We start from the raw sequence: 25374 nt of genomic DNA on the forward strand, positions 1-25374 counted from the left end.
TTCTCAGTACTTGCAAGAAACATCCAAAGGCATCATTTCCCAAGGAGCGAGAAGCAGTAGCAACCCAGGGATTGAAGAGGAGTGGTTGAGTGTTTTCTGTATGTTGAGGGAGATGCGGAAACTGACAGTATCTAGAGAGTGATGATTCTGCTGTCATCTGCTTCCCATATCTCTTTCCCCTGGCATATGTGGGTAAAAAGGCTTGCTGCTACATAGGAATTCTAGTGGTCAGCATCAACAGGGGTGGGGAAATCATAATGATGAGCCATAGCATTTTATTTACATTTTGAAGTCTTCATTATTAAAAAGCTTGGGACCTTATTTAATTGAAATCTTGATTGCAGTGTCTTTTAAAAAATACATTGTTAAATCATACAAAATACGTGTCACAGTCACAAAACAAAACAGTGGTAAGCAGTTAGTGAGGAAATCCTATAACTTTATATCATTTTTGTTCAGAACCACCCTACGTACTAGTTCGCTGTAAAGATCAAGGCATAACAAAATTTGAACATTTAAAATCAAGTAATTAATTAGACCTCGCGTCCCAAAAACTCTCTCTTTCATTGGTACTGGCTACTGTGACCTGTTTGGAAGCTATTTGTTTCCATCTTTTCCAAGTCTTTGAAGCAGAGCAAGAGGAACCTCTGAAACTTTTTTGAGCAGCCTGTCTTTAAGTACCTTCTGGTGGCTCTTGAACCTGTGGTTCACAGGAATCTATGCACTGAGGAAATTGACCCAAAAAATCAGTTCAACCAGTGGTAAAATTGGTTGGCAGTGCAGTGCAGGCAAAGTCCCATGACTGATTCTGGTTTTACCACAATTTGAACCAGTATGAACTTCTTAATACATTTCCTCAATATAGACATGGCCTAGGTGTTTTGAACATGGTGTTTAGATTAGTACACTTTCCCTTTTTTCCTTTTTAAAAATAATCCACCATAATTAAGGCTACATTTATGTCACGGAGGTCATGGAAGTCACAACATCCGTGACTTCCAGAGACATCGGTGACATTCTCTGCTTCAGCCCCATCGGCTGCGGTACTCTGGAGCTGGCAGCCAGTGGGGCCCTGGCAGGGTTCCAGTGACAGGCCACAGCAGCGACGGGGGGCCCCTGCAAGGTTCCAGCGACAGGTGAGAGACTCCTGATGGGGCCCTCCTCAGAGTTCCAACAATGGGTGACAGCATTGCGTGGGGAGAGGGTGACGCCTAGGGCGAGCGCTGGGGGTGCCCTGTTTTTTCTTCAGGAAATATGGTCACCCTGCAGCTCCCAGCCACTGAGGGCGGGGCGGGGGCGGGCTGCAGCTTCCAGCCGCTGCAGGCAGAGGGGGAACCCCACAGCTCTCAGCCACCACAGTGGCAGGGGAAACCATGGAGCTGCTGCAGCAAAAGACACAGACAGGTCATGACTTCCGTGAATTTTTGTTTGTTGCACGTGACCTGTCCCGTCCCTGACTTTTACTAAAAATAACCATGACAAAATCTTAGCCTTAACTATAATCGATGTATCATGTGTGTGATATGAACTAAAAGCACATGTATAATGCTAGTTCTTTAAACATTAATAAATAGGCTGTCTGTTTTAGTTTTTACAGATCCAAATCATGGACTAACTGTCTGCATGATTTTCTTTAAAACCAAACCTGTTATAAAATTACAGAAGTACAAAAAACATCTGAAGATCCACTTTTTTTTTTCTTATTTTGTTTTAAGTTTGCCTTTTTGTAATGTAAAAACAAAACTTGGTTTAATTCTGCCCCACAACCCTCCTAAGATTTTTCAATACCAAATTTCAACTCTGAACAAATTCTGCAATCTCTTTGGGAATATGTAAACATTGCCACTAACTATAAATTAGTGGCTGTGTTAGAGGATTATCATATTTTATTATTATAGAGGACAAAACCCAACATCAACTTCTTGCTCATGGGTCGAATGGAACTTAAAATGTATAAATGAAATATGTATGAGGTGTAAAAGGACTAAAAAAAACCCTGATAAGATCTGTATTTTAATTATGCTAGTGAAATCACTTTTCCTTCCTTTTGATACGCACACGAATTAAATACTCTTGTATTTTAGGATACTTTCAAGTACAGTTACCCTCCATTGGTTGATGATGATTTTCAAACTCCATTATGTGAAAATGGACCTATTACTACTGAAGATGAAACTGAAAGTAAAGAGGAGATGGAAGCAGACAGCAAGGAGGCTGGAGAATCCATTGAAGAGCAAATTCTCAATGTGAAAAAGGTATCCATTAACTCTATAGGCTAAGAAGGAATGAAAATATGAAAAGATGGACATGGTTTATTTTTTATGGCAGATTTTTACAGTCTGTTGTAGTTGGATGTCTTTTTGCCACTTAGTGAAAAACTAGTAAAACCCTAAAGACTAGCTTCACTATCATGGATGGATTACAGTACACACACACAAATCTAGTATGTGTGTTATTCTGGTATTGCTCAGTTAAATGTACAATATGACAATTTAAAAAAAATTTTGACTTCTCCCTAAAAAGTGAGGTTTCTCTAGAGTTATAGTCCATTTTTATACTTCCCTCGGGGCAACCATTGGATTGATTTTTAATACCATATATCTAGTTTTCTCAATAGATGTTTTAATCAGCTCCTGAGGAGAGGGAATACTAAATATACAATTGAAAACATGCTATGGAGAGCTAGTGTCTAGCGCAGTATTAGGTTTTTATTTATCTTATTAGTTACACAATTCCAGTTAATCTTTATATGGTCACAAAACAAAGTAAAGCCCTGAATTCTGCAATCTGATCTACGTGGCTGTAACCTTACACCTGTGCAGAATTCATTCCAGTATCGGGGGCCAAGGAGTACATAGTGGTAGCCTCTGGGAAATGTAAACTTTGTCCATTGGTATTCTTGAAAAATAGCTAATGTAGTCCAAAATCTCTAATTCACTGTTATTGCCATAACTTCTGAATCAGAATATGAATTTAATAATTTCTTGTATCATGCCTATTTAATATTAATTTTATAGTACGCAAATTTTCAGTTTGAATTAGTATTTTAATATTTTGTCATGTTTTGAACTGTATGGAGCAATTTCTATTTTAATTAAGATATTTTTAAAACTTGGCCAGCCAAATAAATAGATTCATAGAATTTAAGGCCTGAAGGAACCATTAGATCATCTACTCTGGCATCCTCTCTATCACAGGCCCTTAAATTTAGTCCAGTTATCCCTGTGTTGAGCCCAGTAACTTGTGTTTGGCTTAAAACATATCTTCCAGAAAGGCTTCCAGTCTTGATTTGAAGATGGCGAGAGGTGAAGAATCCACTGCTTTCCCTGGTAGATTGTGTTCCAGTGGTCAATTACACTCATGTTAAAAAAATATGTGCATAATTTCTAATTTGAATTTGTCTGGCGTCCGCTTTCAGCCATTGATTCTTGTTATGCCTTTCTCTACTAGATTACATAGTCCTTTAATACCTGAAATTTTGTCCCCATTGTAATCAAGTCATCTCTGTCTTCTTCTTGATAAGTTAGGCTGCACTCTTTAAGCCTCTTACTTTGTCATTTTCTCCAGCCTTCCAATCATTTTTGTGGCTCTTTTCTGCCCACTCTCTAATTTTTCAACATCCTCTTTAAAACATGGACACAAACTATATGCAGTATTCAAGTATCGGTCTCACAAATGCAGTATGTAGAGGTAAAACTACTTCCCTACTCCTGCTCACTGTTCCATTGTTTATGTATCCAAGGATCACATTAGCCCATTTCGCCAACGCACTGGGAGCTCACGTTTAGTTGCTTGTCCACTGTGACCCATAAACCTTTTTTTGCAGAGTCACTGCTTTCCAGGACACAGTCCCCCATTCTGTAGGTATGTCCTGCATTCTTTATTCCTAGATGTAACTTTACATTCAGATGTGTTTAAAATGCATTTTGTTCGAATGGGTCGAGTCTAGCAGTTGAGACAGGTTGGTTGATTGTCTGACTACCTTCTCCTTATTATTTACCACTCCACCAATCTTTGTCATCTGCATATTTTATCAGCAGTGACTTTCTGTTTACTTCCATACCATTAGTGAAAATGTTGATTAGCATCAGACCTAGCACTAGTCTTTGTAGAACCCTACTAGAAACACACCACTACTTCCACAGCCAGATTTTAATCCATTTAAAGTATACTCTACTGATCTTTTATAATGCTCATTTTTTAGTTAGAGTGTTGTATGGTACTAAATCAAATGTCTTGCAAAAGTCTATGTATATTACATCTATGCACTTACCTTTACCAACCAAGCTTGTAATCTCAAAGAATGGAATCTGATTTGTTTGCCAGGACCTGTTTTCCATAAAATCCTGTTGACTGGCATTAATCCTATTCATGTCCTTTATCAATTCAATATTGTATCAGCTTTTCTATTATTTTACTAAGGATTTGTCAATCTAACCAGCTGATAGTTACCTGGGTCATTCTGCTGACCTTGTTTAAATATTGGCACCAGATTCACCACTCTTCCAGAATATCCACAGTATTCCAAAATTTAATAGAAAATTAATATCAACAGGCCAGAGATTGTCTCAGCCAACTCTTTTAGAAGTCTTCAGAGCAAGTTATTCAGGCCTGCTGATTTTAAAATGTTTATCCTTGGTAGATTGTCAACATCCTCTTTAGTTACTAATGCACTGGAAATTACTTAATCATCCTTATATGATGGGAGTACATCATCCTGTTTCTTTCCAAATAAACAACAGACATTTATTTTGAACACGTCTGTCTTCTGTGCATCATTAACCGTTTTACTATCTCTGTCTAGTAATGGACCTATACCAAAAGGGTCATTTTAACCCCAGACTATGCAATTTTGATATTCTTTTACTTAGAAGTTATAACATAATGGTATAAGGGAATAGCTAACTTTTGAATCATGCATTGAACCAAACCAGAGGCCTGTCCTGAGTTTCAGGCCACAGTTACCTGCAAATGAATCGTGGATGTTAGACTTGGTTTATTATCTTCTTCCTTTTTCATGTAATTGAGTCTTTTTTTTTTTTTCAGTTCCTTACAACCATATGTTTGTTTTTGAAAGTAAGGACAACATGTGGTCCTCATTTAACACCCTCAGCATTCCATTGTCTAAAGAAAAGTTAATTCACTCCTCCTTACTCCCTTCCCCTCTCCCCCTTTTTTTTCTTAAATTTTTACTGACCCTTTGGATAATCTATGATGATCTAATATGTTAACCAAATTGGAAAGTAAGATGTAGCCCAACAGACATTTAGGTTTAATCCTAAAATAAATAAATTAATCCATCTCCTACAAAGTTGCATACAAGCTCTCAAAAAGGCTGTAATTTAAGCTCCATACTGAGGTAAATACTGCTCCTATTAGCTATGAAGAAGCAATAACATGATGCTACCAAGGAAGGATAAGACTATAAACTGTAGGATATCTGAAGGTAAACAAACCTTCCAAATTTATTTTTGGAAAAATTCCTTATGTCTGAACCAACCAGACATCCTGGGGGCCATCTTTGTAAATTAAATACTTTCTGCTTTACTTCCTTACATGTTTTTAACATCAATGTTTTCCACCAAAAAGTGTCAGATTTTGAGATTAGAATCCTACCCAAATGTGTTAGCTATCCTGAGAACAAGGAACTACTGAAACCAAATAAATCTATTGCCTTTATGTTAAGTTTCAAGGTGATAAACTTGAATTCCTTTCTTGTAATAAAACCAACTTGTATAGAATTGTTTGTTATAAGCATTATATTTGTAAGTAAATATTCTTATCCCTTTCGGATTATACTCAAGTTATTAGCATAAGTGATTGTAAGTATGTGAATAAACATTTCAGCACTTGGAATGTTGTGCAAAGTTTGAGAATAGAAGTTGGGAATTTAATATTAGACAATATTGTTAGTTTTAGAAATAGATTTCTTGTTTATTTTACTAATGTTATCAAGGACAGTGCCTAGAATAGCTAGAATATTTTAATAGTTTGAAATTAGGCTGTTTTATAATGAACTTGGAAGTTGTTTAAAATTAGAATCAAATTGAGAATAACTTCCTATACTTGAAAGATGGGATAAACTCTTCCCAAATTACAGCTAAGTGAAAGAAGAAAGAATAATCTTTAAAACTTGAAAGTGAAGGAAAACTTCAAGAATATAGTCACCAAGTTACAACAAAATATAGGAAAATTTTATCTGATTTAAATGTTTCAAGAAGAGTTAGCAACAGAGAATAAAGCTAAAAGACTTCTCAAGCAATTCTGTTAGTATTGTATTTTTAATTAATAATTCCAAATAAGTACAACCTCAGAGTTATCAACACCTTGGGAATGGAGGTTGTTCATAACTCTGAACAAAATGTTATGGTGGTTCTTTCAGAAGTTTACAACTGAACATTGACTTAGTATAGCTTTTAAACTTTACTACACACAAGAAAAATGCTGCTTTTAACTATCTTAATTTAAATGAAATAAGCACAAAACAGTTTCCTTAGCGTGTTAAATCTTTTTTTAGACCCCCCCCCCCATTTTTTTAGTAGTTTACATTTAACACAGTTCTGTACTGTATTTGTGCTTTGGGGGGCGGAGGGGATGGGAGGGGTCCGCTGCTGTCTGATTGCATACTTCCGGTTCGAAATGAGGTGTGTGCTTGACTGATCAGTTTGTAACTCTGGTGTTCGTAACTCTGAGGTTCTACTGTGTAGCACTTGGAAAGATTAACTTTTCTAAAGCTTGGATGCCACCTACTGGATGGGTAGGAAACGTGCAATGATGCTTTGATATGTCTAATGGATACATTTATCATCTGCAACCCGAGATGGGTATATCCCCAAATTTTGTGATGTGATGGAAGGTGGTGGTGTCAATAAACTAATTCCTTTTAGAGCTGGGTTAGCCCACCATTACAGCTGAATGGAATTAATGTATGAAAAGAGATGCTAAATACAGTTGAGGAGTTTTGTCCTTTATCTAAGCAATCCCGAGGGTGAGTCTTCATCCAAAGGTCCAAAAGTCCCAAACACACTCACTTCAGTTCTGCTTCCCGTGAGAAATGCTCAATGTTTGATTCCACTCTCCCGAGAGAGAGAGTGATTTTCTTTAACCAGAATCCTTTATGAACAAAAACTTGGGTCTTGGACCTTAACGTCCAAGGTCATAACTATAAGCAGCTTTGGGAAAGAGAGCTTTCCTAAAGAGCAAATATGCCAAGAAAAGATCATCACCACACCAGAATACTCCTCTGATAACAGATGGCAGAGTATGATTTGAAAATTAATATTTATCTCTGAGATGTCATAGGAAGATACTTTGAAGGAAGTCAGAATTTGGCCTTGGAGAACAAAGGTATTGCCTTTCTAGAATACTGAACTCTTCTGAAGTTCAGACCTTTGTTTCTTTAAATCCAGACCTCTGTGCTGATGGGATTTATATATTGAAATATACCAAATTAATAAACTTAACTTCTACGGATGCTACTGAAATACCGGATTCCAAATAGATATCAAGCAAGATTACACTCGGAACAGGAAAGAAAAGAGAGCACTGAAGTAGCCTTAACATTTGAAATCCTCGAAGAGCCATAACTGGACTGTTACAGGAGTTAAACCTAACACCTTGTAATTAAATTGCTATAGTGTTTGATTCAGTTGTCTGTTTTTCATCTAGATAGCACTATAATTGTAGGAAGATATTATATTGCATTTTTATATGTTCAGGCTGATCTAATAGTCACCTAGCTTACTAAAGTTATTTTGTTGCTTAAAGAATTAATCTTGAACTCAGAATTGTCTTGCTGTGTGCTGCCTAAAATCTGAAACTATACGGTGTCATATCTTTGTGAGCGTGTTTGGTTAACTTTTGTCCAGTTAAAATTTTAATCCCTAAATTTAAGCACCACTAAAAACTGATTAATATACTCAAATCACTGTTTGTTTGTTTGTTTCTCTACTGTATCTGACTTTCACTCACTCCTGGCAGCTGTGATACATCTGCAAATGTGTATCATTACTTGCTCGTTGAAGAAATCCTCCGATCTCTCCCTTCTATGACCATTAAAGTGTGTGTATGTGTGTGTACACAAGAGCGCTCTTCTAACCTCACTTCAAACGTAATTTGTGTTTTATAAAAGAAGTGTGTTTATAACATCTAGAATACTTTTGTATACTGATCTTGATTATGTTGTGTATTTCTCACTAAAGAGTTAATAGCATGTGTGAATACTTCATGCTCCATACTCACCTCATTTCCATTTTTGTGTGGTAACTTTATTACTGGTTTACCTTCGTTTATTTCAAATACAAAGAGCATTGTGGTGTTATTACTTTACTTTTCTGCATATCAACTTTGAGTCACAAATCTCATCAAGTGCCCCCTTGCTGGCTGCCCACTGGACTGAACCATCAGACAGTCCCATACGTAAACACACACCTTCTCCAAGAACTCCACCCTAGAGGTCTGAAGCTTCTGACTTACAATTTCTCTCTGGAAGCAACATGGTAGTTGTAAAGCATTCAACACATACTGACACTTTGCCCAGAGTCTAACACAACTGCTCTTTTGCTTAATTATATAAAGCACACGAGAGTACAGATCCGCAAAACAATAGACTGTACACACCTTTCCCTGCTCAGTTTCCTCACCACTCCAGAGCCTTCTTTGGATGGGGTCAGAGTACCTGTGAAGTCCTTGGGGCCAACTCTTTCCAGGAAAGAGAGGGTTTCCCTGCCTCATGCAGGCTCGTAGGTGTTGTGAGGGAGTCTCCTTCTTCATCATCTGTAACTTTGTTTTCTCCCATCCAGTGCTTCCGCTTCCTCTTCCTATCTGGCTTCCTTGGTTGTGTGTTTCCTTATTTAAACCCTTCTTGGTCACCTGGCTGCTTTCTTTTTGGAATGTAATTACTCTTTTTCGCATAATGTTTTGCACCTGAAGTGCTTTCCTTTTGTCCTCAGGCTGCAGTGTTACTGGTGCGTGTCCTGCCAGCAATGGTGGAGCCACATACAGAGAGGCATTTGTGGTAGAGCAGTTTTAAAGAGGAACATTTTATAATAACTCCTGGTTGACATGATGAATTGATAGGTTCTACAGACAAATTGTCATATTTCTCCTTTGTTTTAAAAAATAAATAAACCAGAGTAGGGGTACTCAAGTATTCTAAGTATGTTCTGAGGCCCCATTTTTAGACAGTGTCTACTGTTACTATTAATTCAAACTTCATACATTTATAAAACAATTCCACTGATCACACCATTTATATGAGAACTTTATAGGTCAGTTCCTATCTACATCGTATAAATCTTCTCCCTCATTATGCCAGGAAAGGGATCAACGGGTTCGCCATACCCACATATATTTGCCTGCTAACACCTGTTTAGGTATGCCCTCATGTTCTTCCTCCTAGGTCCCATGAATGTGACTTGACCCTCTTTTCCTATTTTGAACTGGTGGCATTTGTCCTGGTCAACAAGCTTCTGTCCCTCTTGCTCTGTCTGCTCGCTCTGATGCCAGGCCTACAGCACCATCTCTCTCTCCTTCACAAGCAGCCTTTTCCACTCCAGCCTCCATAGCTTTGGACCTATCCCCATTGCCATATGTCTGCTGGAGCATCTGTGGCACCATATGCTTGGTCACCTGCATGCCCTGTAGGAGAAGGGACCCTGGTTTGGAGTGAGTGTCCCATCCTGCCTCCAGGCACAGGAGTGAAGCAGTGCCATCAACGCCATCTGTCTCTCCTTCACAAGCGGTCTTCACTTCAGCCTCCACAGCTCTGGGCTTCTCGTCATCACCATTACGTCTTATCGACCATCTTGGGAACTGTCCATGGCACAGTCTCTTTGGTCACCCGCCTGCCCTGTAGGGGGAAAAAAATGGGATCTAGTCTTGCCCCTGGTTTGGAGCAGGTGCCCCATCCATCCCCTGATATATGTGTGCAATGTGGCCACCAACTCCCAATTTTTCTGATCAGCAGAAGCCAGACTTCACTGTGCACACAGGCTCAGAATCTGCTCTTTCCTGAGCTGTTCCTAATTCATATTTGGCAGCTATTTTTACCCAAGGCAATTAAAAGATCTGCTCCTGGCTTTCAGACTAACAGCAGAAGTGAAGTCCCTTGCAAAAGTGTTTTTAAAAGCTTCTACTACTACACTAATCCCAAGCACTGCCACCATTCTGCCATAGATCCGGTCAGGCACCCCCCTTGCTGGCCACCCACCAGACTACTGTGAAGGGAGTTTAAGCCTCTCTGTCCCTGGATTCCCTGGTGTTTAATCTTCTAGAGCCTGAATGGAGTCCAGCCACTGCCCCAATCTTGGGGTCCCTAGGCACGCTCTCAGAGCACGGACCTTCCATCTGGCACCCCCTTTTGAGTGCTGGAACCCACTGCCCAGCTGCCTACATCCCCTGGGTAAGTCACTGACCCTTCAGACTCTCCGATATTTAAGTACACCCTCTCCCAAAACTCCACCCCAAAGGTGTGAAGCTTCTGGTTTAGTTTAACTCTTTTAAGAGGCAACACAGTAGTTGTAAAGCATTCAGCACACACTGGCACTTTGCCTAGTACCTGAGGCTACATCTACACTACAAGCTAGGGCTGTGGTTCTCAGCTTGTGCATGCATACTCACACTAGTGCTCATGAACTAGCCTGAGTATAGATGGTAGCATGGGCGGTGGAGGTACAGCTTAGCTGGGCTGAGTGAAAACCCACTGGAAGCCAGCGGGGACATACTTGGCATGGCTAAGCTGGTTTGCTGCTGTCACTGTCCATGCTAGTGTGGCTACACTACTATTTGTACTCACGCTAGTTTAATGAGATCTAGCATAAGTCTGTGGACGTGCGCTGTGAGTCACGCCCCAGCTTGTAGTCACACCCATCGCCTAACGCAACTGCTCTTAATCATATAAAGGGCAAGAGTACAGGTCTACAAAAAGAAACACTGTACGTGTCTTTCCCTTCCTCAATTTCCTCACCATTCCAGAGCATTCTTTGGGCTTGTGTCAGAGTTCCTTGGGGCTGTCTCTGTCCAGTAAAGCAGGCAGTTTCACCGCTTCATGCAGGCGGTCATATGTTGGGTGGCTTCTCCCTCAGAGAGTCCTTCCCCGTTTTCTGTGACTTTGCTGTCTCCTCCTACCCGGTGCTTCCTCTTGCAATCTGACTTCTGTTCTTTTGTGTTTTCTTATTTAAACCCCCTCCTACTCAGCTGCCCTCTTTGTTCTGTCTCCTGGTAGTTTCCCACTGTTTAAAAAAACACCACCACCACCCCAACCCTCCGCTAAAATGGAGGAGGAAGTAGCTTTTCCCTTGAGATGCAGTTTCTCTTATGCATAACCTTTGCCCCATCATTAGCCTTAAATACCTTCCTTTTGTCCTCAGTAGTGCACCTGGTGCATGTTCTGTCAGTAATGGTGGATCTTCATAAAGTGAAGCATTCATGATGTAGCAATTTTTAATAACATTTCATAATCCATAATATCAAACAGAATCCAAACATTGGGGTGATTCCCAAATTATCATATTTTGTCCTTGCTTACACTTTTTTGTGTGTTTTGTCTGTGACCAAACATACCTTCATATAGAGAATCCCTTATGCAAATACACTGAATGACAAAAGCACCTCATTGCACCTAACTCAAGCTTACCAAATTTTGGTTTGCTAATTTCAGCTTTCACCTTACTCTTCCTAAATGAACTGTTTTAGCCCCTGTCACCAAATTAAACATTTGCCTATTAATGTCACAACCCAGAACTAAAAGTATCCACTTTGTGCTGTTGAAACAATTGTATTATATGTATGAAGTTATTGGAACCTCAGCTTCTTTCATATTGTTGTAATCTTCAGCTAGGCATATGTACATAAACAATATGTAATTGTCACATGACCTTGTATTTACCACGTTAAATTCTATGATTAGCCCTAGAACTGTAGTTTCTTAAAACACAATTAAGAATCACTAGTTGTTTAACTAGCCTTGTTTAAGTTGGGAGTACTTTCAAGTGTATTATCCCATTTTATCATTTTTTATTTAGTTTGAGACTCTTGATATTAAGTTGAATCATAGTTTTGTAACCTAGTTTACTTTAATTAAATTTACATTTGGTTTTCAGGTACTATGTTCTTAAGTATGTTTATTGAATTGTTGCTGTTTCTTAACTGTTAGTCTCTCTCAATGGGAAACACACCCATCTGATATGTTTAGTGTTCTAAGAAGTAATCGATTTGAATAGTGTTGATTCTCATGAGTGTTTAAATCTTATACTCGCTTCTGTGATACTAGTCCTTTCACATAGTTAATTGAATTTTATTTTGATTTTCTTTCGTTTTAGAATGTCATACTGAAAGTTGCTTTTCAAGCATGAATACCTTGTATCACTCATTTATTTACTTTACTTTTTTTATGTGTTGTAACTTATTTGCATATTCATTCTTGATTGTTTTTTTTTTTTTTTGGTTTTCTTTTTGTCATCGTAATTCTTAAACATTTTTCTTTATTTCAAAATCAAGTTTCATTATTGATTTCCATGGCATTCCCTAGTGCTTGAAAGAGAACTCTTGGTGGTAAATAGTGGGACTACCATCTGAGTTTAGTCTAATGAAATGATTAATAATTGCTGTTAATCTTTTGAATTTTTTTTTCTGAACAGATTGCATGAGAAACACTTAGGTAGTAATTCCGTCTATTTAATTCTTGTTTCTCCCAGGTCTCAATTTTGATAATTTGGTTTGTGTTTCTTTTAGTAATTTTAAGATAAAATTACTTGGTGCTTACACTCTTTCAGCCCCATAGTTCCTACGATTTCTTTCACTTTTAATATACTTTAAAAACATCTTGTTTTATATAAAGAGTTTGTCTTCTTCTGACTTTTCTTTTCCTCCAGATCAGTTTGGCTCATAATTTCCCTCAGCTTTGGTAAATTACCCCTTTTGAAGCATCATATATATTACTTGTAGGGCAGTGCCTACAGCGTTCCACATCATCAGCATTAGGCTTCCATCAGTTTTATTAATCAAATCACATTTTTTTAAATTCCCATGATTGCTTTATATCTTGAACACTAAGGCACAAAGATGAGTTTAGCAAAGTCCATGAAATGTAATTAAATACAATATCATAGTTTATTTTATCTATCCTACATCATATTTAATCATTGTTATATTGGGATATTTGTTTGAATGTTTTGCTCTGCATTGGAGGGATGAGGCCAGTGGTTTGTAAATTAGAACAACTTAGGGTAGCTCTATGTCCAGAGTTTTAAAGAAATCTCCAAGCTATGAGGCATCAGGCTTTTAACTTGTGTGTGTGTGTGTGTACGTACGTACGTACATACATACATACATACATATGTATAATATGTGTGTGTATATCTAAAAATATATAATTTGTTAGAAGCCTGATTGTGTGCGTGTGTTTCAAAGCCATCATACATTGTTCATTCATTGAAATTACAAGGAACTCAAAGATTAACAGGGTCTATAACGTGTAAATTTGGTGGAATGAGCATCTTGCCATTACATTTGCTGCAGAAATATCTACATGATTGTAATCTGTATGACTCATATGTTTTTTATTCCTTTATAATTCTGATTTATTTTTACTCAGGTGTGTTCTGTAGAACAAATTTCCAAACCAGAAGAGAATGACAAAACAGATTCCAAAACAAAAAATGCAAAGAAAGCATTAACTGTTTTTAAAGGACCATTATTACATATAAGGTAATAGTGTGCAATAATAATTTTGTTTGCTTTGTTGCGTATTGCTTTGTTGTGTATTGTTCACTTAAAATTAATTTGATCAGTTTAAAGCCACAAGAAGTATAGGGCTGGATGAATGGACTATAAGGTGGATAAAAAGCTGGCTAGATCGTCAGGCTCAACAGGTAGTGATCAATGACTCCATGTCTAGTGGCAGCCAGTATCAAGCAGAGTGCCCCAAGGGTCGATCCTGGGACCGGTTTTGTTCAATATCTTCATTAATGATATGGAGGATGGCATGGATTGCACCCTCAGCAAGTTTGTAGATGACACTAAACTAGGAGGAGTGGTAGATACGCTGGAGGGTAGGGATAGGATACAGAGGGACCTAGACAAATCAGGGGATTGGGCCAAAAGAAATCTGATGAGGTTCAATAAGGACAAGTGCAGAGTCCTGCACTTGGGAAGGAAGAATCCCAGGCACTGCTACAGACTGGGGACCGAGTGGCTAGGCAGCAGTTCTGCAGAAAAGGACCTAGGAGTTACAGTGGACAAGAAGCTGGATATGAGTCAACAGTGTGCCCTTGTTGCCAAGAAGGCTAATGGCATTTTGGTCTGTATAAGTAGAAGGATTGCCTGTAGATCGAGGGATGTGATCGTTCCCCTCTATTCAGCACTGGTGAGGCCTCATCTGGAGTACTGTGTCCAGTTTTGGGCCCCACACTATAAGAAGGATGTGGAAAAATTGGAAATTGTCCAGCGGAGGGCAACAAAAATGATTAGGGGACTGGAGCACATGACTTATGAGGAGAGGCTTAGGGAACTGGAATTATTTAGTCTGCAGAGAAGAAGAATGAGGGGGGATTTGATAGCTGCTTTCAACTACCTGAAAGGGGGTTCCAAAGACGATGGATCTAGACTGTTCTCAGTGGTAGCAGATGACAGAACAAGGAGTAATGGTCGCAAGTTGCAGTGGGGGAGGTTTAGGTTGGATATTAGGAAAAACTTTTTCACTAGGAGGGTGGCGAAGCACTGGACTGGGTTACCTAGGGAGGTGGTGGAATCTCCTTCCTTTGGGGTTTTTAAGGTCAGGCTTGACAAAGCCCTGGCTGGGATGATTTAGTGGGGGATTGGACCCGCTTTGAGCAGAGGGTTGGACTAGATGACGTCCTGAGGTCCCTTCCAACCCTGATATTCTATGAAAACTAAAATCAAGAGTTAAGTGACTAATCTTAGGGGAGGGGGAGAGACAAACCTTTAGTTCCTAGTGCACGCGTGCACACAGAAAGCACGTACACCTTTTACTGTTACCAGCTTTGGATTCTAGCAAATTTAAATATGCTGCAGAATATTGTGGCAGCTTGCCTGTGGAGAACTTAATTTACAGTGACTGTAACTGGTGGATAGAAAGCACTTTTTTTTTTCCTGTTGCTATAAATAAACTCAGATTTGTGTTACGGTAAATGATTGAGAGATATTATTTGTGTTTAAAAATAGTGGATTTTGCTCAATGAAAATTTGTATAAACATTATTCTTATTTTATTGTCAATTAGTCCGGCAGAAGAACTATTTTTTGGATCCAAAGAAATTGGAGAAAAAAAATGCTTGATTGTTCTGACAAATGTGACTAAAAATGTAGTGGCCTTTAAGGTAAATATTATTTGTGTCCAGATGTTGTTTTGTTTTGCTGTCCACATGCTTTTCATTTGTTTAGAAATATAAATTTGTTGTGGCAGATTTTGTGTAAAGTCCCAAATCTTTCATGGAATAAAGGTCAAATGAGATAATTAACAGTAAAAATAATGAAAGGGTGGTATACTTACACATATTTGGGTGTCCAGCCATTGCTAGATCTTCTTCTCTCTTCCCCCCAACCCACCCCCCCCCCACGGTCTCTTTCTTTTCCATTTTAGTATTTAGAGGAAAAAACGGACTATTTTATTGAAGGTTTTGTAGGTCATCTAATATTTTATGTTTCATCCAGTGTTATGTCTGGGAGCAGATTATAGAAATTAAAACAAACCTTTGCCTGCATTTGTCGCATTTGTCACATATGAAACCAACACCAAACACGATGGTCAACAGCATAAATCCATAAAAGAACCCCATATGAAAGAGGATTTAGGAATGATTAAAAATTTTGCCTCATGGTTTTCTGGATCCTCCCTAAAAAGAATGAAGGGGGAACCACTATGTACATGATCACTTTTTATTGTTTATTCCATGAACAAGTCATCAGCACTTTGTGATCAACTGTGTCGAAGCTGCTGAAAAATCCATTCCTCAGTAGATCACCTTCAGAGGAATAAGTGCAGTCTCTGTTTCATGTTCAACTCAGTAGCCATATTTTTAGGAATGCAGGAAATTAAATGAATTTAAGTATGCATAGACTTGGTTTACCACCACTTCGTATATATTGTCTGCATATATACATGATTCAGGATTCAAGTTGTCAAACTAGCAACTTTCACAAGTATTACGTTCAGTATTTTTGTTGTTTTAGTTTTATTTATGTAAAACAAGAGAGAGAAGAAATCAGTCTTTACCAAATAGGGAAGGACAAAACTGATAGAGGAAGAAATTGGAAACATTAGCTTCTAAGACTACTCCCAAAAAGGAAAAGGGTGTTGGGTGTGTTTTTGTTTTTGTTTTTTAAATCTATTGTCTTCGTTACTCCATCTTTTGGCAAGAATAGAGGGCTGTTAACATTTCAGGAACACCAAACTCTGTTTCGTCGCTTCTTTTTTGTAAATTAGCAGTAACAGAGCTGGTAGGCAGAATGTGTTTAAACTCTGACATATACTTGCTTGTTTTTATTTTTAGGTGAGAACAACTGCTCCTGACAAGTATAGAGTTAAACCAAGTAATAGTAGCTGTGAACCTGGTACATCAGTAGACATAGTAGTATCCCTCCATGGTGGTAAGTAAAAACTCACAGGACACAATTTTCAAACAAGTCTACAGGCGGTACATGCATAATTAACAGCTCTTCTTTGAGTTGGCCTCTGTCTATACTCGTTGTGGGCCACACCTCCTGGCACCGTGACCTTTGGGAGCTGCTAGAAGAGCAGTGGACTAGCCATGGAGATTTACTTAACATAACAAGACACCCAAACTGCATTTCTTTCCCCTTGGTATTGCTGTAGTATCACAGTTGACACTGCTTCATTATCCAAGTTTTTTGCTGCTAAAATTGGGTGGGCCCAAGTCAGGTTATCTGCAGGAATGGCTGAAGGCTGTTTTAATCTGTTGCAGTAGTCCCTAGTGAAGGATTTAAAATAAGCATCATATTTAGAGATGTATATTGAGGAGATTTGGTTTGAATTATTTTCTTCATCCAGTAGAGAAGTGTTCTGTTAATCACTAATGCGATTAACAGTAGTTCTGTCTTTTTACCAAAGTGTCAGGTTTTTGAATGTGAAACAATGAAAATGAGGTTGGCTTCTGGAGAAGTTGAACAAACACACACAATTTATTTCATTCAATACAGATAACAATGTTAATATTTCATCCATGTGATTTGTAATTATACTGAAATTGTACTGCTTACTGATATTTGATGGAAAAGAAAAAATTCAAATTTTGTGTTATGGAAGTAAACTGTAAGTAGCTTTGGGAATACATTTCTACAAAGAGCAGTTGCATCTTTCTGCTTTGTTAGCTCTTTTATAATTAAATAATATGGAATCTTTTAACAAATTTTAGAGAGGAATGTTTAGCATGAGTGAATACTAAATTCATTCTTTATATTTCCCATAAGACATTGCCAGATATGTCTCCAAATGAGTTCTCATTTAAAACATTCCTAATTAAAAATGCATCATTATGTTTAATTTTCTTTTTAATCTCAAAGGGTCCACATGGTGAAATAATTTTGCTAAGGGTAATTATGTCAAATTATACCATAAATCCGCTAAAAGTGTTGTTAGTTTGTTGTCTTCTGCTTCTATTGCTATCCAGCCGCTTTTTTTACAAACCTTACCAAATTCAGCAAGTCCATTTTGTGAAACAACAGCAACAAATATGTTTTGAATTGTTCATTAGCATAGGTTTTCATGTTGCAGTTTAGCTAAATAGTCTCCATTTGGAAAATTTTAATTCCTACGGTTTAATATGTTTTCTCTTTTATTCCTGTGTGACTTCACAAGTTTTTGATGGCTATTGTAGTTGCAGTATACCTATCTTTTTCACGTGATAGTCCCTGTGTGTATTCCACATGTGGGTGCACATTCATGCCATGCTCCTGAGTCTGGAAGTGTTTCTTAGCGTGTCCGTTGACCTACAAGTGCATATTGAGTCTCCTCATGGCTCCCAGGTGAGGGTATAAGAGGTAGTGTGGGTCGATACCACTCCAGTTCCCTCTTACCGCTGCATGGCCTCAGTCAGAAGCCCTGTTCCTTCATGCTGCTAAGAGAGTGATTTTACTTTGTATATAGTATGTAAATAATTTTGTTAGTATAAGTAGATAAGTTAACTTTTATAGTACTAGGCAAGGCTGACAGCTTCTTAATGAGGCTTTGATCCCCAAGCCCTTTACCACCCATCAACCCTTAACCCTAGGTAGGGCTACTCAGGAGACATCCCTTGGGGAGGATCTATTAATGGAGATTCTCTATGTCCTAGTGAGGAGGAGAGAATTGAAGATGATAAAATATGGGTAGGATCTGATGAGAAACAGTCATATGAAAAAGAGTCTCATTCAATTACATCATGTAATGTCAGACAGCTAAAAAGTGACAAGTTTTTAAAGTGCTTTTATACAAATGCTAGAAGTCTAAATAATAATATGGGTGAACTAGAGTGCCTTATATTAAATGAGGATACTGATATAGTAGGCATGACAGTAACTTGGTGGAATGAGGATAATTAATGGGACACAGTAATACCAGGGTACAAAATATATCAGAAGGACAGAACGGGTCAGGCTGGTAGGGGAGTGGTACTATATGTGAAAGAACCAAATGAAGTAAAAATCTTAAATGAATCAAACTGTACCATAGAATCTCTATGGATAGCAATTCCATGCTCTAATAATAAGAATATAGCAGTAGGGGCCTATTACTGACCACCTGACCAGGATGGTAATAGTGACTGTGAAATGCTCAGGGAGATTAGAAAGGCTATAAAAATTAAAAAAAAAACTCAGTAATAATGGGGAATTTCAACTATCCCCATATTGTCTGAGTACATGTCACCTCAAGATGGGATGCAAAAATAAAATTTTCTTCACACCTTAAATAACTGCTTCTTGGAGCAGCTAGTCCTGGAACCCACAAGAGGCAAGGCAATTCTTGATTTAGTCCTAAGTGGCACACAGGATCTGGTCCAAGAGCTGGACCGTTTGGTAATAGTGCCCGTAATATAATTAAATTTAACATCCCTGTGGCGGGGAAAATACCACAGCAGCCCAACACTGTAGCATTTAATTTTAGAAAGGGGGACTACACAAAAATGAGCAAGGTAGTAAAACAGAAATTAAAAGGTACAGTGCCAAAAGTGAAATCCCTGCAAGCTACATGGAAACTTTTTAAAGACATCATTATAGAGGCTCAACTTAAATGTGTACCCCCAAATTAAAAAAGTAAGAGTAAGAGAACCAAAAAAGTGCCTAAACAACAAAGTAAAAGAAGCAGTCAGAGGCAAAAAGGCAGCCTTTTAAAAGGTAGAAGTTAAATCTTAGTGAGGAAAATAGAAAGGAGCATAAACTCTAGCAAATGAAGTGTAAAAATATAATTAGGAAGGCCAAAAAAGAATTTGAAGAACAGCTACCTAAAGACTCAAAAAGTGATAGCAAAAAAATTTTTTTAAGTACATCAGAAGCAGGAAGCCTGCTAAACAATTAGTGGGGCCACTGAACGATCAAGATATTAAAGGAGCACTCAAGGAGGATAAGGCCATCGCTGAGAAACTAAATACATTCTTTGCATTGGTCTTCACGGCTGAGGATGTGAGGTAGATTCCCAAACCTGAGACATTCTTTTAGGTGGAAAAATTTGAGGAACTGTCTCAGATTCAGGTGTCATTAGAGGAGGTTTTGGAACAAATTGATAAACTAAACAGTAAGTCACCAGGACCAGATGGTATTCACCCAAGAGTTCTGAAGGAACTCAAATATGAAATTGCAGAACTACTAAGTGTAGTTTGTAACCTATCATGTAAATCAGCTTCTGTACCAAATGATTGGAGGTTAGCTACTGTGACGCCAATTTTTAAAAAGGGTTCCAGAGGTGATCCCAGCAAGTACAAGCTGATAAGCCTGACTTCAGTACCGGGCAAACTGGTTGACACTATAGTAAAGAAAAAAACTGTCAAACATATAGATGAACATGATTTGTTAGGGAAGAGTCAACATGGTTTTTGTAAAGGAAAATCATCCCTCAACAATCTACTAGAATTCTTTAAGGGGTTCAACAAGCATGTGGACAAGGGGGATCCAGTGAATATAGTGTACTTAGATTTTTAGAAAGCCTTGGACAAGGTCCCTCACCAAAGGCTCTTAAACAAAATAAGCTGTCATGGGATAAGAGGGAAGGTCCTCTCATGGATTGGTAACTGGTTAAAAGATAGGAAAAAAGGGTAGGAATAAATGGTCAGTTTTCAGAATGGAGAGTGGTAAATAGTGGTGTCCCCCCAGGGATCAGTACTGTTCAACATATTCATAAATGATCTGGAAAAAGGGGTAAACAATGAGGTGACAAAATTTGCAGATGATACAAAACTACTCAAGATAGTTAAGTCCCAAGGAGACTGCGAAGAGCTACAAAAAGGTCTCACAAACCTGGGTGACTGGGCAACAAAATGGCAGATGAAATTCAGTGTTGATAAATGCAAAGTAATGCACATTGGAAAGCATAATCCCAAGTATACATATAAAATGATGGGGTCTAAATTAGCTGTTACCACTCAAGAAAGAGATCTTGGAGTCATTGTGGATAGTTCTCTGAAAACATCCACTCTGTGTGCAGTCGCAGTCAAAAAAGCGAACAGGATGTTGGGAATCATTAAGAAAGGGATTGTTAATAATACAGAAAAGATCATATTGCCTCTCTATAAATCCATGGTACGCCCACATCTTGAATACTGTGTGCAGATGTGGTCACCCCATCTCAAAAAAGATATACTGGAATTAGAAAAGGTTCAGAAAAGGGCAAAAAAAAATTATTAGGGGTGTGGAATGACTTCCATATGAGGAGACATTAATAAGACTGGGAATTTTCAGCTTGGAAAAGAGATGACTAAGGAGGGATATGATAGAAGTCTGTAAAATCATGACTGGTGTGGAGAAAGTAAATAAGGAAGTGGTATTTACTCCTGCTCATAACACAAGAACTAGAGGTCACCAAATGAAATTAATAGGCAGCAGATTTAAAACAAACAAAAGGAAGTATTTTTTTACACAACTTACAGTCAGCCCATGGAACTCTTTGCCAGAGGATGTTGTGAGGGCCAAGACTATAACAGGGTTTAAAAAAAAAAAACCTAGATAAATTCATGGAGGATAGGTCCATCAATGGCTATTAGCCGGGATGGGCAGGGATGGTGTCCCTAGCCGCTGTTTGCCAGAAGCTGGGAGTGGGCAACAGGGGTTGGATCACTTGATGATTACCTGATCTGTTGATTCCCCCTGGGGCACCTGGCATTGGGCATCAGAAGACAGGATACTGGGCTAGATGGACCTTTGATCTGACCCAGTATGGCCAGTCTTATGTTCTTATGTAGTGTAGTTAATATAGTAGTTCTCTTCCCTGTTTGGGAACCGCATCCCCCTCCACCCCACCTCAGGGACTATGCCCAGGATCTTCAAAAACTGTGTCTTCTACCCACACTTTATCTGTGTGAGTGTCAAGCAACAGCGGTGCCTCTACTGCCTGGATGAGGCACACACCGTGGCACGCTGAACCCTCTGTAAGTCCTTCCCTCCCAGGACCAGGGAAGCCCATGAACTCCGCCTCCGCAAATATCTTATGGAGGAGGCCATGCGTCCCCAGGCTCACTCGGATCCTGGCCCAGGAGACCCCCCCCCACCCCCGTATAGCGGCTACCACCAGCAGTGAGTGCCCCCTCGAAGCACAGTGCTTGCCTCAGAGCTGGCGGTACCATAGGCTAAGGACAAGTCCTGATACGAGAGCAAAAAACTCTCACAGGCACAAAAGCCAGGTCTCTGCAAAGAATTGCTCTCAAGCTCAGCGTTTCCTCCTCGAGCCGAGTCGGGAGAGATGTCACATGTAGATCCAGCTGGACCGGCACCCAAGATACTGCAGAGGCAGGGTAAGGCCAGGCACCAATGGGACCCAATGGTACGGACGGTCACCTGGGCACCCAAACATCTCGAACACTCACCGGTACGTGCAACACCACCCATTCCTCTGGGTTTATGTACTGTATCACTGTCCACTTTATGAAAGGATTATTCAGCACCTTTCCACTAGTGCTGAAGCTCACACCATCATGGGAGCTTAATCTTGTTCTCTTCGCCCTCACAAGACCACCCTTTGAACCAATGGCCACATACTCTTTCTCCCACTTCTCAATGAGAGTGGCATTGTTGGTAGCCATAACCCTGACCAGACAAGTCAGTGAGCTTGCAGGCATGATAGCAGACCCCCCCCCGCCCCGCAATATTCCACAAGGACAGGATGTCCTTACAGCTCCACCCCAAATTCCTTCCAAAAGTGGTATCCGAGTTCCAACTCCATCAGTCCATCCACTTCCCAGTATTCCGCCCGAAGCCACACGCCTCCCCACTGACAGGGCCCTGCACTCCCTCGATGTCCGATGCACACTAGTGTCCTTCCTCCACAGGACTGGACCATTTCAAAAATCACTTAAACTACTGGTGGCCATTGCCAAAAGGTCAAAGGGACAAGCCCTCTCATCCCAGCCCATCTCCAAATGGGTCTTGGAGCGCATCCTCAAATGCTACAAACGCTCCAGCTAACACCGCCAGGCAGAGTCATGGTTCCTTCTACACGGGCACAGGTTGCCCCCTCAGCCTCACTGGCGGATCTCTTCTGGCAAGACATCTGTCGAGCTGCAACGTGGTGTCCACGCTTTGACGGCACACTACGCCATAACACAAGTGGCCGCAACAGACACGGCCATGGGCAATGCCATGCTACAGACCGCAGTGCCATTAGTAAGTATCCTCACACCCACCTTTGTGCTGATCATTGCTCACAAGATGCCCACATGTGGAATACACATAAGGACCATCACTCAACGAAGAAAAGGTTACTTATCTGTAACTGGAGGTTCTTCGAGATGTTTGGTCCTCTCTGTAGTCCATTACCCACCCTCCATCCCCTCTGCTTTGAACTGGATTTTGTAATGGTAAGAGGGGAAACTGGAATGGCGTCGACCTGCACTACATCTTATACCCTCCTTGTGGGAGCCATGAGGAGACTCCCTATGCACGTACAGGTGAATGGACACTGCTAAGAAACACTTCTGGACTCAGGTGCATGGAGTGCATGCACCCTCATGTGTGACAGACACACAGGAACCACACATCTCAAAGAACTTCCAGTTACAGGTAAGTAACCTCCTCTTTCTAGTATTTGTGCTGTTCTGTTAAATTTACTTGAACTGCACAGTTCACATTTTCCTTAGTAACTAAAATTACTTTTTAATTTCCTTCCTAGAGAGGTAAAGTGATGTTTTTGTGTGTATATATACAACCTCTGCTAAATTTATTGTTTTGGATTTTTTGGTTGAGGATAGGTTTTGCCGCTTCCCTGCAGGACCGTTTCCTGATAATGGTAGCAGAAATGGACCAGTTTTCTGGAGCAGGTGTGCCAGAATTAGCTCAGTTTTGGAAAGAAGTCCCTAGAAACAAAGTGATGGAACATAGGTAAGCATATAGTTGGCTTAAAGGCTTTCTTATGTGGGTTTTGTATTTATTTGTGCATCATCGTCAGTATTAAAGATTCTACAAGCTGAATTATGCTCTTGGTGACCCCTGTTCATCCCCATTGCGTGCAGTGGGTTCTACAGGTAAAACTGATTGGGACTTCGTTATTGATGCATAAGCTGTAATAGAACTGAACTCTCACACTGTTAAGTGTTAACATGAGTAAGCAGCAATAGGAAAAAATACTTTTGTAACAACAGTTAACAGATGTTACTGCATAGAGTAGATATGCTGAGTAAGAAAGTGCTATTTTTATATAATCACTTTTTACATTAGAACTTCAGTTCAACATTCTCTTGATAGTGGGTTTTTTTAAGGGGGGAGGAGGTTGTACAATTTCTTAGGTGTTTTCTAAACAGCAAATAGTTAGAAAGAAGAATTAGGTAATATAGAAATATTTTCTAGTCAATGCTAGAATGCTCTTTTCCCCCATCAGACATGCACTGGTAGAAATGTCTCCTGCAGAGCCTCCAGACCTGCTTTACTGAGTGTATACATTAATCCGTGATGCAAAGCTTCTCCAGAACTCCACTTTATTTCATGCACACCTTAATTACCCTTACTAACAACTGCTCTTCTACACATATTTGGAAAAGTATGTTCTGCATAACATAACATACATTTTCACTTAGAACCTTCAGAATTTAGCTAAATCCAAATCAGTTTTCACCAGGACACCAAAAAGAATATCTCAAAACATTCATTCTCTGGTAGAAAACAGGGCTGGAAAATTTCATCCTACAGTATGAATGTTGGAAAAAGTTAACAGCAATTACAGTAAAGTCTGGAGAACGGAAGCACTTGGCTTTAATAAAACTGGCAAGTTTGTTAGGGCATTACAACCTAATAACTCTCCATTATATGTTCCCGCCTCTTTATTGAAATTCATGTTTTACTAAATTGCTTTTTTGTTTAATTAAATCTGTTTTTCCAGCTCATATATGTTTGAGATGTAAATGTTGAACCTAACTATGTAATTCAAAATGATACATAGATGCTCATAAGAGACTATCTTATAATAATTAGGCAGTTCATAAATGCAACCATTAGGTACATTTACTATTGCTCTGTCATTTAGTAAACTCATTCTTTCTGGAAAGTGTAAAAGCATTGTCACTTTTCAAGGAATTGTGGGATTATTTCTCACATTTTAGCTTTTTTTTCAAAATACAAATCTTGTAAGGGTAGATTCTTCCAAAATCCCCAAAGAAAAGAATAAAGTTCTGTATAGGAAAACATGACACAATTTTTAGATCATTTTTGTTTACACATACTGGAAAGGTAAACTGTGTGCATTTGCACACTGAGTTTGTAAAATGTAAGTAAATGCTTTCTTGCTTAAACACTGGTATTTTGTTAGGGTAGGCCATTGAGCAATAGTGAGAAATTGCTTGACTATATTAAAGCTGCCACAACAGCCTTCAAGGGATACTTGGCTAATAAACCAATACAAATGAAGGCACCAGGAAGCAAGATGTTCTGAAATGTGCTTGATCCAGTAATGTGGAATGTGGCATGTAGATTTATATGGTGCTGACCTTTTCGTTTTCAAGGAAACCTATTTCAAGTAGAGTAGAGCATGTCATTATTGCCCACCTAAAGTCATGCATTGTTGTTTGAATATTTATAGCCGCAGATTAATAGCTCCATCTTGCTAAGTCCTCTCCCAGAGGAAGCCAGTTAGCATTTTGTTTTTTCAGAATCAAGTTATTCCAAAGCATTCTGTCCTTTTTATTCTGCTTTATTCTTCTCTCAAAAGTTTTAGTATTTCCATTCT

The 25374-nt window shown here is 39.1% G+C and overlaps 1 protein-coding gene across 4 annotated transcripts in view; it reads left to right on the plus strand.

Moving 5' to 3' along the window:
- The window catches only part of MOSPD2 (motile sperm domain containing 2), a 60394-nt gene that overhangs the window by 32077 nt on the left and 2943 nt on the right, over positions 1-25374 (plus strand). For all 4 annotated transcript variants that reach the window (XM_074967213.1, XM_074967221.1, XM_074967236.1 and 1 more), the window contains 5 exons: positions 2085-2255; positions 13595-13707; positions 15241-15337; positions 16511-16607; positions 23408-23537. In XM_074967213.1, coding sequence (XP_074823314.1) covers positions 2085-2255; positions 13595-13707; positions 15241-15337; positions 16511-16607; positions 23408-23537 — 608 coding nt within the window. The remainder of the gene's footprint in view (positions 1-2084; positions 2256-13594; positions 13708-15240; positions 15338-16510; positions 16608-23407; positions 23538-25374) is intronic.

This window comes from Natator depressus, chromosome 1 (assembly GCF_965152275.1).
Source record: "Natator depressus isolate rNatDep1 chromosome 1, rNatDep2.hap1, whole genome shotgun sequence".
Classification (NCBI taxonomy): Eukaryota; Metazoa; Chordata; order Testudines; family Cheloniidae; genus Natator; species Natator depressus.